General features: G+C 43.9%; 1 protein-coding gene across 1 annotated transcript in view; it reads right to left on the bottom strand.

Annotated features, from left to right (window-relative positions):
• Positions 1 to 759, bottom strand: part of LOC140195719 (alpha-2,8-sialyltransferase 8F-like) — a 76333-nt gene extending 75574 nt beyond the window's left edge. The window contains exon 1 of the mRNA XM_072254427.1: positions 704 to 759. Coding sequence (XP_072110528.1) covers positions 704 to 759 — 56 coding nt within the window. The remainder of the gene's footprint in view (positions 1 to 703) is intronic.
• Positions 760 to 17438: the final 16679 nt, after the last annotated feature.

The raw sequence follows: 17438 nt of genomic DNA, 5'->3' as shown, positions 1-17438 counted from the left end.
TTGCTCCTCCTCAAGTTCAGGTGCAACCCATCCAATCTGTACAGGTCTCACCTTCCCCAGAAAAGATCCCAATGATCTAAAAATCTAAAACCCTGCTCCCTGCACCAACTCCTCGGCCACGCATTCAACTGCCATCTCCTCCAATTCTTATCATCACTGTCACGTAGCACTGGCAGCAATCCTGAGAACGCCACCTTTGACGGAAGGACAGGGTTGGAAAGGTAAGAGAACCTAGGTTGTCCTGAGGAGTGATGAATTCAGTCAAGAAGGAAAAGGAGAAGTCTGAAAAGATTCAGAAGGTACGATCAAACAAAACATGTGAGGAGTATAAAGAAGCCAGGAAAGAACTAACAAAAGGTGGGAAAACCAGGGGGTGGGGGGAGGTTTCAGGGGTTATGAAAAGTCCTTGGCAAGTAGGATTAAAGTGAATCTCAAGGCATTCAATACATACATGAAGAGCAAGGGGGTGACTAGGGAGAGGATAGGAGTACCCAAGGATAAAGGGTGGCGGAGGGGGGGAACATTTGCTTGGATGTGGAGAATGTGAGTAAAGTACTTAATGAATACTTTGTTTCATTATTTACCAAAGGAAAGGATGTGCAGGGCCAGGAGATCAGTGCTGAGTGTATAAATATATTAGGGTGTTTAGAGGTCAAGGAGGCGGCAGTGTAGGGACTCCTAATGAATATTAAGGTGGACTTACCCTCGGTCATTGAAAGAGGCAAGAGACGAGATTCCTGGAGCCTTGACCAGTATCATTGTGTCCTCTTTAGGCACAGTTGAGGTCCTGGAGGACTGGAGAGTGGCTAATGTTGTACCTCTATTTAAGAAGGGAAAGGGAAAATCTTGCAAACTATAAACCATTGAGTTTCATGTCAGTTGTAGGAAAATTGTTGGAGAAAATTCTTAGGGATTGGATATATGAGCATTTGAAATCCATGGCCCAATTAGGGAGAGCCAGCATGGCTTTGTGCAATGAAGGTCATGTCTTGCCAACTTGATTGAGCATTTTGTCAACGTGATGAGAGTGGTTGATGAAGGTAGAGCAGTGGCTGTTGTAAGGTGTTTTAGTAAAGTGTTTTACACTATTAGAGGCTAATCCAGAAGATTAAGATGCATGGAGGCCATGGCAAATTGGATATTGGATATTTGGATTCAGAACTGGCTTGTTTGTGGAAGACAGAGGGTAGTGTTTGAAGAGACATTCAAGCTGAGGTCTGTAATTAGTGGTGTTAGGCAGGGATCTGTGCTAGGTCCTCTGCTGTTTGTGATGTGTATCAGTGACCTGGATGAAAATATAGATGGATGGGTTAGTAACTTTGCAGATGATATCAAGATTGGTGGAGTTGTGGCTGGTGTAGAAGACTAGCAAAGAATAGCGCACGATATCGATCAGTTGTAGATATGGACGGAGAAGTGACAGATGGAATTTAACCCTGATAAATATGAAGTGTTGCATCTTGGTCGGGCAAATGCTAGTAGACAGTACACTGTTAAAGACAAAATCCTTAACAGTGTTGCTGAGCAGAGAGATCTTTGGATCCATGTTCATAGCTCCTTGAAAGTGGCTACACTGGTTGATAAGGTGGTTAAGAAGGCTTATGAATGCTCGCTTTCATTCGTCAAGGCACTGAGTTCAGAAATCACAAAGTTGTGTTGCAACTTGTAAAACTCTGGTTAGACCACATCTGGTGTATTGCATACAGTGCTGGACCCTCACTATAGGTAGTTGAGGCTTTGGAGAGGATGCAGAAGAGGTTTATCAGGATGCTGTTTGGTTTTAGAGGGCATGTGCCTCGTGAGAGCCTGGATAAACTTGGGTTATATTCTCTGGAGTAGAGGAGGCTGAGGGGGAATCTAATGGAGGTTTATAAAATTGTGTGAGGCACAGACAGTGTAGACAGGGAGTATCTGTTTCCCAGGATTGAAATGTCTAATACCAGAGGGCATGCATTGAACATTTGGGTTGGGGGAGCGTAGGTTCAAAGGGCATATGAAGGATAGGTTTTTTACTCAGTGAGTGGTGGTTGTCTAGACTGCACTGCCCGGTATGATGGTAGAGGCAAATACATTAGAAATATCCACCAGTCACTGAGAGACATTTAGTAGGTCACATGGTTGTGAAGAAGATGGAGAGATATGGACATTGTAGGTAGGAAGGAAGCATTAGAATTTGGGTGTTTTTGATTTGCTTTTTAGGCTGGATCAGCACAATATTGGGGGCCAAATAGCCTGATCCTGTGCTGTACTTTTCCATGTTTTTTTGTTCTAAGTATACCAAACGACTTAGACTCTAATTCCACAGATTCACCACTCTCTGGCTATAGAAATACCTCCTCATCTCCATTCTGAATGAACATCTCTCTATTCTGAAGCTCTATCTTTTGGTCTTAAGCTCCCTCACCATAAGAAACACCCTCTCCACGTATGCTCTATTGAGGGCTTTCAACATTCAAAAGGTTTCAGTCAGATGCCCATTCCTTCTTCTAAATTCCAGTGAGTACAGCCAAAGAGCTGTCAAACACTCTTTATATGATAAGGCTTTCAATCCCAGAATGATTTTTTGTGAATCTCCTTTGAACCCTTTCCAATGTTAGCAGACCCTTTCTTAGATAAAGTGCCTAAAACTGGTCACAATACTCCAATGCCTTATAAAGCCTCAGCATTACATCCTTGTTTTCATATTCTAGTCCTCTGAAAGTGAATGCTAACATTGCATTTGCCTTCCTCATCATTAACTCAACCTGCATATTAATTTTTAGGGAATCTTGCATGAGGGCTCTGAAGCGCCTTTGCTGTCAGATTCTTTAATCTTCTCTCCATTTAGAAAATGGGCTATGCTTTTTTATTGTTGGCATGGCGGATTTGAAATTGGAAGAAAATGTCAAACTTGAATGGGTCAAGGACAGTGGAAGCAAATAGATCAATTGTCTGTGTTCCTTCCATGTGCTTGGAGATGGAAAATGCCATTTACATGCTCTATTTTGTGAGATAAGGTTGCCTGGCTTTCTGTGTTTTGACATAGACGCAACAATAATTCAGGTAATCTGCTGAACTAGAGATAATTTTCAAGTAAGTTATTTGTAAGGTGTTTTTGAAATAATAAAACATGCAGGTCATGAATGTGGGGTTTGTGTCGGCCTGGTTACACAGAGAACAAAGAGCCGTAAAGTACCAGTAGTCATTTCTGAATTAGAATCAATAAAAATGTGTTAAAGGTCAATCAGGTGACATGTAGCCAATGAAACTAAATGGCAATATTTGAATTGATAAAGAATTAATATAAAGGTGGACATTTCGATTGTGTTATCCGTGATAACTCTTGCAAGAGACCCACCATTGCAAGGAAGCACCCCCATACCAGGGCTTGGAGAAGAAAGGATTGATCATACGGCTAACGGTGGTCCTCTATTTCAGTGTTATAAATTGGAAAAGTGGTCTGAGTGAGTATTGGTACGGAGGGCACAGTAGAATTCATGATGAAGGGTTTTGGCCCAAAGTGTCATCTGTACTTTTTTCCATAGATGCCGTCTGGCTTGCTGAGTTCCTCCAGCATTTTCTGTGTGTTGAGTAGAATTCATGTTCTAAGTTGTTGGCCCAGTGTTAAAATAGTTACGCAAACAACAGGAATTCTGCAGATGCTGGAAATTCAAGCAACACACATCAAAGTTGCTGGTGAACACAGCAGGCCAGGCAGCATCTCTAGGAAGAGGTACAGTCAACGTTTCAGGCCGAGACCCTGTTCACCAGCAACTTTGATGTGTGTTCCTCAAAATAGATACGTTGTTGTTTGTGCAGAGACGATAAAGTGTGAGCTTCAATAAATTACATGTTACGTAGTGAGTTTCCTAACCTAGATCCACTGATGAACAATTAACAAAGTTCTACCAAACTGCATGACCATGCACTTCCCAACACTCGGTTCCATCTGCCTCTTTTTGCCAATTCTCCTAATCTGTTTAAACCCTTCTGTAGCATCTCTGCTTCCTCAACACTATCTGCCCTTCCAACTACCTTCATATTATCTGCAAACCTGTCCACAAAGCCATTAGTTCTGTCATCCAAATCATTGACATATGACATATAAAAAGCAGTCTCAACACAGACCACTGTGTAACACCACTAGCCACTGACAGCCTACAAAAAAAGACTCCTTCTATTCCCAATCTTTGCCTCCTGCCAATCAGCCAATGCTTTAACCATGCTGGAATCCTTCTTGTAATACCATGGACTCTTAACTTGTTAAGCAGCCTCATGTCTGGTCAAAGGCCTTCTGAAAATCCAAGTATACAACGTCCACCATTTCTCCTTTGTTTATCCTGTTTGTTATTTCTTCAAAGAATTTCAAAAGATTTTCAGGGTAGATTTCCTCTTAAGGAAACCACACTGACTTTGGCCTATTTTATCATGTGCCTCCAGGTACCCTGAAACCACAACCTTAACAATCGACTCCAACATCTTCCCAACCATTGAGGTCAGACTAATTGGCCTATAATTTCCTTTCTTATGCCTCTCTCACTTCTTGAAGAATGGAATGACATTTGCAACTTTCTGGTCCTCCAGAACCATGACAGAAGCTATTGGTTCTTGAAATATTATTACTAAAGCCTCCACAATCTCTTCAGCCACATCTTTCAGAAACCTGGCGTGTAGACCATCTGGTCCAGGTGAATTATCTATCATCAGACCTTTTGGTTTCCCAAGCTCCTTCTCCCTAGTATTAGCAACTTCAGTCAATTCTGCCCCCTGATGTTCTCAAACTTCTGACATACTGCTAGTGTCTTCCAGCATGATGAATGATGCAAAATACTTATTCAGTTTGTCTGCCATTTTCTTGTACCCCATTACTAACTCTCCAGCATCATTTTTCAATGGTTCAATATCTACTCTTGCCTCTCTTTCACTCTTTATATATCTGAGGAAACTTTTTGTATCCTCTTTAATATGATTGATTAGCTTATCTTTGTTTTTCATCTTTTGCTTCCTTATGACTTTTTTAGTTGCCTTCTCTTGGTTTTTGAAAGATTACCAATCTTCTAACTTCCCACAGTTTTTTTCTATTATATGCCATCTCTTTGGCTTTTGAGTTGGCTTTGACTTCCCTTGTCAGCCATGGTTGCAACATCGTGCTGTAGAATACTTTTCTTCATTAGAATGTATTTATCTTGCACCTTCAGAATTTCTCCCAGAAACCAGCCATTGCTGCTTTGCCATCATCCCTGCTAGGGTCCCCTTCCAATAAATTTTGGCCAGCTCCTTTCTCATGCTTATGTAATTCATTTTGCTCCACTGTAATACTGATACATCTGACTTTAGCTTCTCCTTCTCAGATTGCAAGGTGAGTTCTATCTTTTTATGATCACTGCCTCCTCAGGGTTCCTTTACCTTAAGCTGTCAAATCAATTCCAGTTCTTTGCACAACACCCTATCCAGAATAGATTGGTTGAATAACTACCATGAGATGCTCTAGCAAGCTATCCTGTAGGCATTCTCCAAATTTCCACTCATGGGATTCAGCACCAACCTGATTTTCCCAATCTCCATGCATATTGAAAGTCCCACGGTTATTCTAACTTTGCACTTTTGACATACCTTTTCTACCTCCTGTTGTAATTTTTAGCCCGCATCTTTGCTGCTGTTCAGACGTCTATATAGATATATAACTCCCATCAGGATGTTTTTTACCTTTGCAGTGTCTTAGCTCTTTTCACAGCAATTCTATACCTTTTGATTCTATGTCACCTCTTTCTAAGGAATTGATTGCATTTTTGAGCCACACCACCCCTTCTGCCTACCTGCCTGTCCAGTAGATAGGTATGGATTGTTTAATTTCTCTTCGAATGAGAAAACTCACCTACCCAGCAATTACCCTGTGAACCTTCATTGTGCTGCCTAATTAGATCTGTATCCTTCCTGCAGCAGGATATTCTGAGTGTGGATTCACTCGGGCTTTATAGTGATCAAAGTAATTAATATTGTAATGGTGACAGAGCTGAAGAGTGGTTTTGGAGAAGGTTTGTAACCATATAGGTCCCCATGGCTGCACCACTGATTTGTAGAAAATGAGATGAAACAATGGAGAAGTTTTGTTTTAAGGTAAGATTGAGTTCAGCCAGATTGTTGTTGGAGAGGAACTGGTCGGAGCATTGTTGGGAAAGGAACCGCAGAGCTATTAGTCCTTCCTGATAGTGGGTGGAGGTGTACGAAGACTGAATGTCCATCGTGAAGGTGAGGTGTTGGGGCCCTGGGAATCAGAAGGTGTCCAAGTGGTGGAGGCCATGTGCAGTGTCCTAAATATAGGTGTGAAAGTACTGGAGGTCTGAGGAGATAACCTTTGTGAAGCAAGAGCAGAAGAGCAGTGTGTCTACCAGACAGGGACACTCTTGTTTGTGGATCTTGGGTAAGAGATAAAAGTGGAAAGTGTGGGTTTGAAGGACTGCCAGGTTAAAAGCTGTAGAGGGGAAGCATGTCACAGTGCAGGAGATGATAGCCTGGTGTTTGTGTTCCAGGGGTTGGTAAGAAAATATAGCCAAGAGTTGATGTCTGGCCTTTGCACAGTGGAGGTGAGTCCACCAGACTACAACACCACAGATATTGCTGAGAACAGGACAGAGCAATGCTAACGATCATCAATCACTTCAAATTTAGATACAATAATCATTCATGATCATCAGTAATGCCCTATTGTGATCCTTCCTGATGATGATTAGGTTGTAATGTTTGCAAGAGCTGCAAGACTTAAAAAAACATTCCTGAACAAGAATATAGAAAACCTGAAAGATCAACTATTCCTTGCATTCATGGGACAATCATTATCCATTTCAGAATCAAAATAATCTTGTTCACATTCTACAATCATCATGTCTGATCCCCAGTCTCCAGATAGTATTGCCAAGGAATTCGGCACTTTACAAGCAGCATTTTCTTAGTAGTGATATCTTCTTTGAATGGTGGATAAAATTTCTCCATTATATGATAATGTTGCAGACCAGACCATGCAACATTATAACATTTTTTCTGAGAAGAAATTAGCAAGGAGCTCTCAAGATATCCATGTTGTTCACTGAAGCCCAGGTCCAGATATATCTGCCTTGGACATTGATCTTTGATTTATTTTATTACTAACATATGGATGAAGAAAATGTGGAATAGTTCCATAGTTCCAATTAATTTCAGAGAATTGAATTGAATTAAGTTGTTTTTAATTCTTAGGTCCTTCATATATATGAGGAGTAAAAATATTAATGTCACATCTCTGTCTAAATGTGCAATGTGCAATTTATAGTAATTTATAATAAATATTATGTACAAGAGGACAGTCAATATAACATAAAAATACAATTGTATCAGCATGAATTAATCGGTCTGATGGCCTAGTGGAAGAAGCTGCCCCGGAACCTGTTGTGCTGGCTTTTATGCTGCATTTCCCGGATGGTAGCAGCAGGAACAGATTGTGGTTGGGGTGACTTGGGTCCCCAATGATCTTTTGGGCCCTATTTACACGCCTGTACACAATATACAATCCAAAATTGTTTTTCTTCACAGACATCCACAAAAACAGAAGAGTGGCCCAAAGAATGAGTGACAGTAACAACGTTAGAACCACAAAGCGCCCCGCCGTACTCATCACTCCCATGCACAAGCAGCAACAAAGCATCAGCCCTCCCACTCCTCCACTTACTTCAGCAACCTCCACCCACAAAGCAAGTTACAACTTATCCCTATTCTTTGCTCTCTACCTTACAGTCAACATAATTTCTCTTCTGCTGCCTTTGACTTGGCAAGGTTGGTTAGTACAAGCTGAGTACCCCTTATCCGAAATGCCCTGGGATAGAAGTGTTTCAGATTTCGGACTTTTTTCTGATTGTGGAATATATACTGAGATAGCTTGGTGGCATAATGGCATCAGCGCTGGATTCTGGAGTGAATAGTCCTGAGTTCGAATCCAGCTGGCTCCCTTGTATGCTTTCCATCCATGCTGGGTTGAGTGTTGAGCAAGCAACTCGACCTTGTGTAAAAAAAAACTGGAGAATGCTACAGAAACGCCACATGATGACAATCACCAAAAAGATTGGTGCAAAAAGCTTCTCATGACAGCACCCCAATGGCTCCACCAGGAGTGAAGGGTATTCTTCTTCTTCTTAGCTTGGAATCGCCATCATCTCCAACTGTAAAGTTATGTTTTCCCATTAAGAAGACTTTGCATTACACTTACTCATCAAACATGCATTCTTAATGTGATGTATGAATCCATTTCTTTTAGAGCAATGGCTCCCCTTAGCACTACGTACGGACTGATAACTTACCTACGTGCGTTGATCCGTTGTCTACGCATGCACATTGATCTGCTCTCTCTCTCTCTGCAACGTGAATACACGGGTTAACCTCACGTCCCGTATGCGTGCTTTTATATAACTTCAGTTGTACAGGCACAACAAATTGGTGATGAGTATGAACCTGAATGTCAATGAATATCACCAACTGCACTGACAGTTATGGGACAACAGACTTCAAATGTAAGGAGAGAGACAGAGAGACAAAAGAGTGAAACAGTATGGAGCCAGAACAAACAAATAACAAATGGACATGTGAGTAACTGCATAATACACAGTGAAAGATGCACAATTAGCAAAATGGAAGCGAAAATAACATGACAAAGCCTTAGTCAGGAAGGTGGATAAATTTGATAGCACTGATGAGGACTGAGGATTGTTTATTGAAAGGGTTGAACTGTACTGTAATGTGGATAAGGAAAAGAAAATATCCATGTTTCTTAACTTAATAGGTGCTAAAACATATGGAGTCTTACGCAACTTAGTAACTCCTGAAAAACCAGCAAGCAAGACATTTGATGATTTTTTACAATTTTACAAAATCACTTAAGCCCTAAACCGCTAGTAGTAGCTGAGAGATTTAGATTTAGCAATAGGAACTAGTCAAATGATGAAAGCAGCTCTGAATACATTGCAGAACTGCAAACTTAGCCAATACTGTGACTTTACAAATGGCCTTTCTGGTGCATTAAGGAACAGGCTTGTATATATCATACATTATCAAAGCACTCATAAAAGGCAAGTAGCAGAAAGGTTGAGAAATATCCAACTAGACTGGCACATAATCAAAGCTCTCAATGTGTCATTAACAGACAACTGCGGCCCAAATGGTAGCACTAACCAGATTTTGTCACAGCTGCTTAATGATAATGAGAAGGTGTTTGAGAAGGGTGTTGGTAAACTCAAAGCTATGAGTGTCAGAATTGAACGGGATGAAGCAGCAACGCCAAGATTTCATAAAGTACGTCCAGTGCTTTACACATTATGTCCTAAAGTGGATGCTGAATCTCAGAGCTTGGAGACACCTGGCATTCTCTCCAAGGCTGAGTGCAATAATTTGAGCCATGCCCATTGTCCCGGTGATCATAAAAGGGAAGACCATAATTGTTTGCATATGTGGATTGTGAAAGTGAGCACCAGTCCTGTGCTGTGTACTGTGCAGTATACCCTGCAATGAGTAGAGGACATTTTTGCATCTTTGACGGGTGGGGAGAGGTTTTCAAATATTGACTTACCACAAGCCTATCAGCAAATGAAGAAATAGAAGTCATTCAGGAAGTTCCTCACAATCAACACTCACCAGGGACTGTTCCAGTGTAATCATCTCATCTTTGGCGACACATCAGCTCCAGCCATTTGGCAAAGAACAATGAACCAAGTGCTCCAAGATATCACAGGAGCGTAATTAGATTATGAAGACATGCAGACCTCTTTTATTGTCATTTAGTAATGCATGCATTAAGAAATGATACAATATTTCCTCCGGTGTGATATCACAAAACACAGGACAGACCAAGACGGAAAATCTAACAAAACCACATAATTATAACATATAGTTACAACAGTGCAACAATACCATAACTTGATGAAGAAGTCGATGAGCACAGTAAAAGTTCAAAGTCTCTCAAATGTCCCACATCTCAAGCATGATGGGAGAAGGAAGAAAAACTCTCCCTGCCATACCCGACCACGGTCCGACCCTGAGTCATCCGAAAACTTTGAGCTCTGATCAGCTCTCCGGCACCGAGTACTGAGTGCCATCTCTATCCGAACGATTCAACCTCCATCTCGGTCGACAACAGCAGGCAAACCCGGGGATTTTGAGGCCTTCCCTCAGAAAGATTCCCGACCGTGCAGTAACGACAGCAGTGAACGAGTGTTTCAGAAATTTTTCCAGATGTTCCTCTGTGCTTTTACGTCCGTCTCCATCAAATCAGAATTGTCCACGGTCCCTATTTAACAGATAAGATATTATTTTCACTGGAGGGCTGCGCACGCGTGGCGCGTCGCCATCTTCTCCTCCCGCATAATGTTACCTTGATGGCATCATTGTGACTAGCAAGAATGATGAAGAGAACCTCGAGAACCCAGGCTAAGTGAGTATGGACTGTGTGCAAAGAGAGAGAAATGTGAGTTTTTCAAGAGTGAAATCTTATATTATGAATATGTAATAGACAAGCATGGCTTACATACGTCGCAAGAGAAGATCGAGGCTTTTATTATATATTTTATACTAGTTTAACAATATCTATGATTTCGACAGTGTCTATTTTAATTTTGGTTACTGATATATATTTGAACTAATTCTCCTCTTGATTGAATTTGATTGTATCTATGTTTTTTTTAAATCAATAAAAAGATTAATAAAGAAAGAGAAGATAGAGGCTGTGCTTCAGGCAGCCAATCTGGAAAATGTGTCACAACTCAGGTCATACTTGAGCCTTGCAAACTACTCCCACCAGTTTCTCCCAAACATTGCTAATGTGTTGCATCCATTGAAAGCACTGTTGCAGACAGGAGTACAGTGGGAATGGTCAGAAAGATGTGAAAGATCTTTCAAGGAAACAAAGAGGCTAATAACATCAGATGAGCTGCTCACCCATTATGATCTTGTCACGGTCCGGTCTGTGGACTCCGGACTCCGGGTCTTCTGGCTGTCCCTTGTTTCAGTTGGGCTTCATCATACGCACCTGATGCTCATCTTGGGGCTGGGAATATAATTGGCCCTGGGTTTGAGTATGAGTGCTGGTTCATCTTGTCATTATTTCATCCTTGCCTCTGTGGGGTAAGTCAGGCCGTCTTTGCCATTACCCTGCAGTTGGATCTGTCCCTTCCTGTCCTTGCCTCCATTGGGTAAGCCAGGCCGTCTTTGCTGTTACCCTGAGGCTGGACTGTTCCCTTCCCTTCCCCTTCCTCCTGAAGCCTTGCCCTCCAACCTGTGCCCGGAGCCTTGTCCTGCAACCTTGTCAAGTTCAACCACCGGAGCAAGACCACAGCTTTGCTGCGTCTAGATAAGGAACTGTCAATTGTTGTTTTGAACGGTCTCTGTGTCCACGCCTTCGCTAGGTAGGTCTGGCCATTTGCCGCTACCTAGTGTTGGGAACGGTCTCATCGTGTTCGGCATTCTGTGTAGAGCCCTGGCCCCAAGTCCCATTCCCAAGGAGGAGTCCTGGCTCTGTTTACTGTGTATGAGTCCCGGTCCCAAGTCCTGTTCCCAAGGAGGGCTCCCGGCTCTGTATTCCATGTTCCTGTATCTCAAGTCCAAGCTCCGTGTTCCCATGCTCTAGACCAAGGCTCTATGTTCCTGTCCTCCCCGAGACCAAGTCAAGGCTTTCGGCTTTGTGTTCTGAGGTTCCTGTCTCTCAAGACCACGTCATGTCTTCGCCTAGTTCCGGAGTCCGAGCTTGAGTCAAGACCCAGGTTCTGGGTCCTTGTCCAGTGTCTAGCTCAGAGTCAGAACCCAAGCCTCGTCATGTCCTCACCTCGAAGAACCCAAGCCTCGTCATGTCCTTGTCTCAAAGAACCCAAACCTCGTCATGTCCACCCCTCAAAGAACCCAAGCCATGTGCAGTACTGTAGCCACATCATGACCTCGCCTAGTTCAGGAGTCTGAGCCCGAGTCAAGACCCAGGTTCTGGGTCCTTGTCCAGTCTCCGGCTCAGAGTCCAAGCCCAGGCTTCTAGTTCCCAGTTCCTTGTCCTTGTCCCGCTTGCCTAGCCAATGTCCTAGCCCAAGTCTGTGTTCTTGTCCTAGCTCTCTAGTCAAGTCCCGTTCCTAGTACTTCAGTGTCTGTGTCTTGCATTTGGGTCCACTCCCCCAGCGCGTTCCCCCCCCATGACAGATCTATCCTGGCCCATCAGACTGGCATGTGATGTGTTCCATTATGTTTTGTCACACTCTGTGGAAAATGGCTCTGACATTGAATCGTATTTGCTTCAAGATCACTGAAGAGCGCAAAATGCAAGCACACACAGAACGACCAAGAGGCTCTTAGTCTAGAATGGGGAATAAAGAAATCCCACCACTACCTCTACGGATAAAATTTACACTAGTGACAGATCACCAGCCCTTTGTGTCCATTTTCAATTCCAAGAAGGGAATCCCAGTGATTTCTGCTACCTGGTTGCAATGTTGGGCATATTTCCTCGAACATAGAGTTCAAGGTTAGCAAACAACATTGCAATGCTGATGGTGGCTTGTCATATCTTCCACTGTTGGCAACTGAAGAAGAAAAGTCTTCATTCTGTGACCGAGCAAAGGTGCTTCACGGAGCATTGGTGGACTAGTTGCCACTAACGTATTCTGAAATACAGAGGAACAAGAGATGATACAACAGTGTCAAAAGTCTATGACATCACCATGCAGGTATGGCCAGCTCAGGGCAATCCCATGTTTCCAGAGTTTTCAGTGAGACGATACCAAAGAACGCTGACGGATAGATCTCATGTTGTAGTTCCCTCTGAACTGCACACCAGACTGTGAGAGAATCTGCATGAAGGACACCAAGGTACAGTCAAGATGTAGAGTCTCGCCCAGAGCTACTTGTAGTGGCCAGGAATAGATAGACATATTAAAGACTTGACCAAAAGCTGTTCAGGATGCCACAGAGTTCAAAATGGACCCCCACAAGTAACATTGCACTTGTGGAAGTGGCCACCTTCACCATGGCAAAGGGTACATATTGACTTCACCGGGTCGTTCATGCACTCCATGTTTCTGATTGCTGTGGATGCTCATTCAAAGTGGCTGGAGGTCATACCAATGAAGTCAACCACCTCAGAAAAGACTATTTCCACTCTGAGGACTACCTTCACCAGAAATGGCTGACCAGAACAAATTGTGAGTGACAATGGATACATCAGAAGAGTTCAGACTATTCATGAAGAAAAATGGCATTAGGCATTTCAAGTCATCTCCTCACCACCCAGCAACAAAAGGGTTAGCTGAAAGGTTTGTCCAAACCTTCAAGAAGTCCATTAAAGCAATGGACAAGGAAGCTATTTCTCTACAGCACAAGGTGGACAACTTCCTTTCTGTGTATCGGAGCTCTGTTGATGCGACGACAGTTCAAACTCCTGCAGTGCTGTTTACGAGCAGGAATCTGAGGTCTCATCCCTCCACATGCACTCCTTCCTCTGTGATGGAAATGCAGAATAAACAGTTCAGCTAATTGCCAAGTAAATCAGCAAGGAGCTTTGAGGTTGGACAAGAAGTCCTAGCACATGATTACTGAGAAGACAAGTGGACATCCAGTTTGATAGCAATAAGAATTGGACCACTGATGTACACAGTAGATATTGAAGATCATACATGGAGATGTCACATGGACCAGATATTGGATGCTCAGCCAAAGAACACACCTGAGTCGACTGCATCCAACAAGATGGGTGCATTACAGTCACAGGACTTACCTCTCAGTGGTGATCATGTCACTAACAGCAATGTGACACCTGCAACAGAGAAAGTTGCCTTTGACAAGACATGGGCCAAACCTGATGACACTCCACAGGTCCAAAGGTGCTTTTCTGAAAGAAACAGAGCACCCCCAAAAGACTGTATCTTTAGTACAGTGAAGTTAGCTATGGACTGTTATTGTGAAAACATGTTTATTTTAATATGGTTTGTTGAAGGGAAATATACAGTTTTATGTACATTAGTCTAAAGGGGGAGGAAGTGCAATCGATGGATCTATTTCTTTTGGAGTGATAACTCCCATATCACTATGTACAGTCTGATAACTTATCTATGTGCATTGAACTGTTGTCTACACAAATTCATTAATCTGATCTCTCTCCCTGTCTCTCTCTCTCTCAGTACAACGTAAATACATGAGGTAATCTCACCTCTCGTGTGCATGCTTTTATGTAATTAATATATAGTTGTACAGACACACCACTTAACAGTAAAAGTTATTCCATACCATTAATATAAAGAAAATGTAATGTGTGCAGGGAGAAAACCTGAATCAGCTGTTGAACAACAACAAACAACTGCAGAATTTCAGTCTCCACGCACGATGCCATGTTTGATTAAAAGATTACACCCCCAGCCTCCCCCCTCCCCCCTCTGATCCCAGCTCTCATCCGTGCCGGGTCTTTACCATTCCCTCCGACCTTCAACTGTCTGAGGCAGAACGCTCTGTTCTCAGTAAGGGCCTCACCTTTGTCCCCCTTCGCCCACACCTCAGCGAGTTCCGTGTTCGCCACGATGCGGAACTTTTCTTCCGCCGTCTCCGTCTCCGAGCCTACTTCTTCGGCAAGGACTCTTCCACCCCCACCGATGACCCCTTCTCCCGTCTTCAACCCTCCTCTTCTTCATGGACACCCCGCTCTGGTCTTCTGCCTGCTCTGGATCTCTTTATCGCTAGTTGCCGACGGGACATCAACCGTCTCGACTTCACCGCACCTTGTCCCCATTCCAACCTCACTCCTTCCGAATGCTCTGCTCTCCACTCCCACCGCACTAATCCTAACCTTATTATTAAACCCGCCGATAAGGTGGGTGCTGTTGTAGTCTGGTGTACTGACCTCTACCTTGCCGAGGCACAGCGACAACTCACGGATACCTCCTCTTATTTACCCCTCGATCGTGACCCCACTAAGGAGCACCAGGCCATTGTCTCCCACACCATCACCGACTTTATCCGCTCAGGGGATCTCCCATCCACTGCTACCAACCTTATAGTTTCCACACCCCGCACTTCCCGTTTCTACCTCCTACCCAAGATCCACAAACCTGCCTGTCCTGGCCGACCTATTGTCTCAGCTTGCTCCTGCCCCACCGAGTTCATTTCTGCATACCTCGACACTGTTTTATCACCCCTTGTTCAATCCCTTCCGACCTATGTTCGTGACACTTCTCACGCTCTTAAACTTTTCGATGATTTTAAGTTCCCTGGCCCTCACCGCTTTATTTTCACCATGGATGTCCAGTCCTTATATACTTCCATCCCCCATCAGGAAGGTCTCAAAGCTCTACGCTTCTTTTTGGATTCCAGACCTAATCAGTTGCCCTCTACCACCACTCTGCTCCATCTAGCGGAATTAGTCCTTACTCTTAATAATTTCTCCTTTGGCTCCTCCCACTTCCTCCAAACTAAAGGTGTAGCTATGGGCACCCGTATGGGTCCTAGCTATGCCTGCCTTTTTGTTGGGTTTGTGGAACAATCTATGTTCCGTGCATATTCTGGTATCTGTCCCCCACTTTTCCTTCGCTACATTGACGACTGCATTGGCGCTACTTCCTCCACACATGCAGAACTCGTTGACTTTATTAACATTGCCTCCAACTTTCACCCTGCCCTCAAGTTTACCTGGTCCATTTCCGACACCTCCCTCCCCTTTCTAGATCTTTCTGTCTCTGTCTCTGTCTCTGGAGACAGCTTATCCACTGATGTCTACTATAAGCCTACTGACTCTCACAACTATCTGGACTATTCCTCTTCTCACCCTGTCTCTTGCAAAAACGCCATCCCCTTCTCGCAATTCCTCCGTCTCCGCCGCATCTGCTCTCAGGATGAGGCTTTTCATTCTAGGACGAGGGAGATGTCTTCATTTTTTAAAGAAAGGGGCTTCCCTTCCTCCACTATCAACTCTGCTGTTAAACGCATCTCCCCCATTTCACGTACATCTGCTCTCACTCCATCCTCCCACCACCCCACTAGGAATAGGGTTCCCCTGGTCCTCACCTACCACCCCACCAGCCTCCGGGTCCAACATATTATTCTCCGTAACTTCCGCCACCTCCAACGGGATCCCACCACTAAGCACATCTTTCCCTCCCCCACCCCCTGCATTCTGCAGGGATCGCTCCCTACACAACTCCCTTGTCCATTCGTCTCCCCCATCCCTCCCCACTGATCTCCCTCCTGGCACTTATCCGTGTAAGCGGAACAAGTGCTACACATGCCCTTACACTTCCTCCCTTACCACCATTCAGGGCCCCAAACAGTCCTTCCAGGTGAGGCAACACTTCACCTGTGAGTCGACTGGGGCGATATACTGCGTCCGGTGCTCCTGATGTGGTCTTTTATATATTGGCGAGACCCGACGCAGACTGGGAGACCGCTTTGCTGAACATCTACACTCTGTCCACCAGAGAAAGCAGGATCTCCCAGTGGCCACATATTTTAATTCCATATCCCATTCCCATTCTGACATGTCTATCCACGGCCTCCTCTACTGTAAAGATAAAGCCACACTCAGGTTGGAGGAACAACACCTTAATGTCTGGGTAGCCTCCAACCTGATGGCATGAACATCGACTTCTCTAACTTCCGCTAGGCCCCACCTCCCCCTCGTACCCCATCTGTTACTTATTTTTATGCACACATTCTTTTTCTCACTCTCCTTTTTCTCCCTCTGTCCCTCTGAATATACCTCTTGCCCATCCTCTGGGTCCTCCCCCCCGTCTTTCTTCCCGGACCTCCTGTCCCATGATCCTCTCGTATCCCCATTTGCCAATCACCTGTCCAGCTCTTGGCTCCATCCCTCCCCCTCCTGTCTTCTCCTATCATTTTGGATCTCCCCCTCCCCCTCCAACTTTCAAATCCCTTACTCACTCTTCCTTCAGTTAGTCCTGACGAAGGGTCTCGGCCTGAAACGTTGACTGCACCTCTTCCTAGGGATGCTGCCTGGCATGCTGTGTTCACCAGCAACTTTGATGTGTGTTGCTTGAATTTCCAGCATCTGCAGAATTCCTGTTGTTTGCAATATTATAGCTGACTGTTTATCCCGATGTTAAGTTGGAAATTGCACACGGTTTTGCTCTGTCATTTGATGATCATACATGTATTGTTTCAAACTCTGTAATTTACATTTAAACTAAAAAAAACTTTTCGCCTTCGTCAAATTTTTTTTTGCTGAAGGAAGGGGGTGTGACGGGGTCCTAAATTACCCTTATGAACTGTGCTTTTGAAAAGAGAGAGAGAGTGAGTTATTTAACACCAACATCTTGTTTTTAAGAGTGAGAGAAAGGAAGCGAGAGAGAGAGAGACGAAAACTGCTTTGAGATGGTGTTATGAACCCCTAAGGTTTATATTTCCTGTGGACTGTCACTTTAAGGCACAAGGAACTTCTGGATTTCTGCTGAGTTGGAGAGAGAGGG

Source organism: Mobula birostris, chromosome 3 (assembly GCF_030028105.1).
Source record: "Mobula birostris isolate sMobBir1 chromosome 3, sMobBir1.hap1, whole genome shotgun sequence".
In the NCBI taxonomy this organism is placed as follows: Eukaryota; Metazoa; Chordata; class Chondrichthyes; order Myliobatiformes; family Myliobatidae; genus Mobula; species Mobula birostris.
This window is presented reverse-complemented; position numbering and strand designations above follow the sequence as displayed.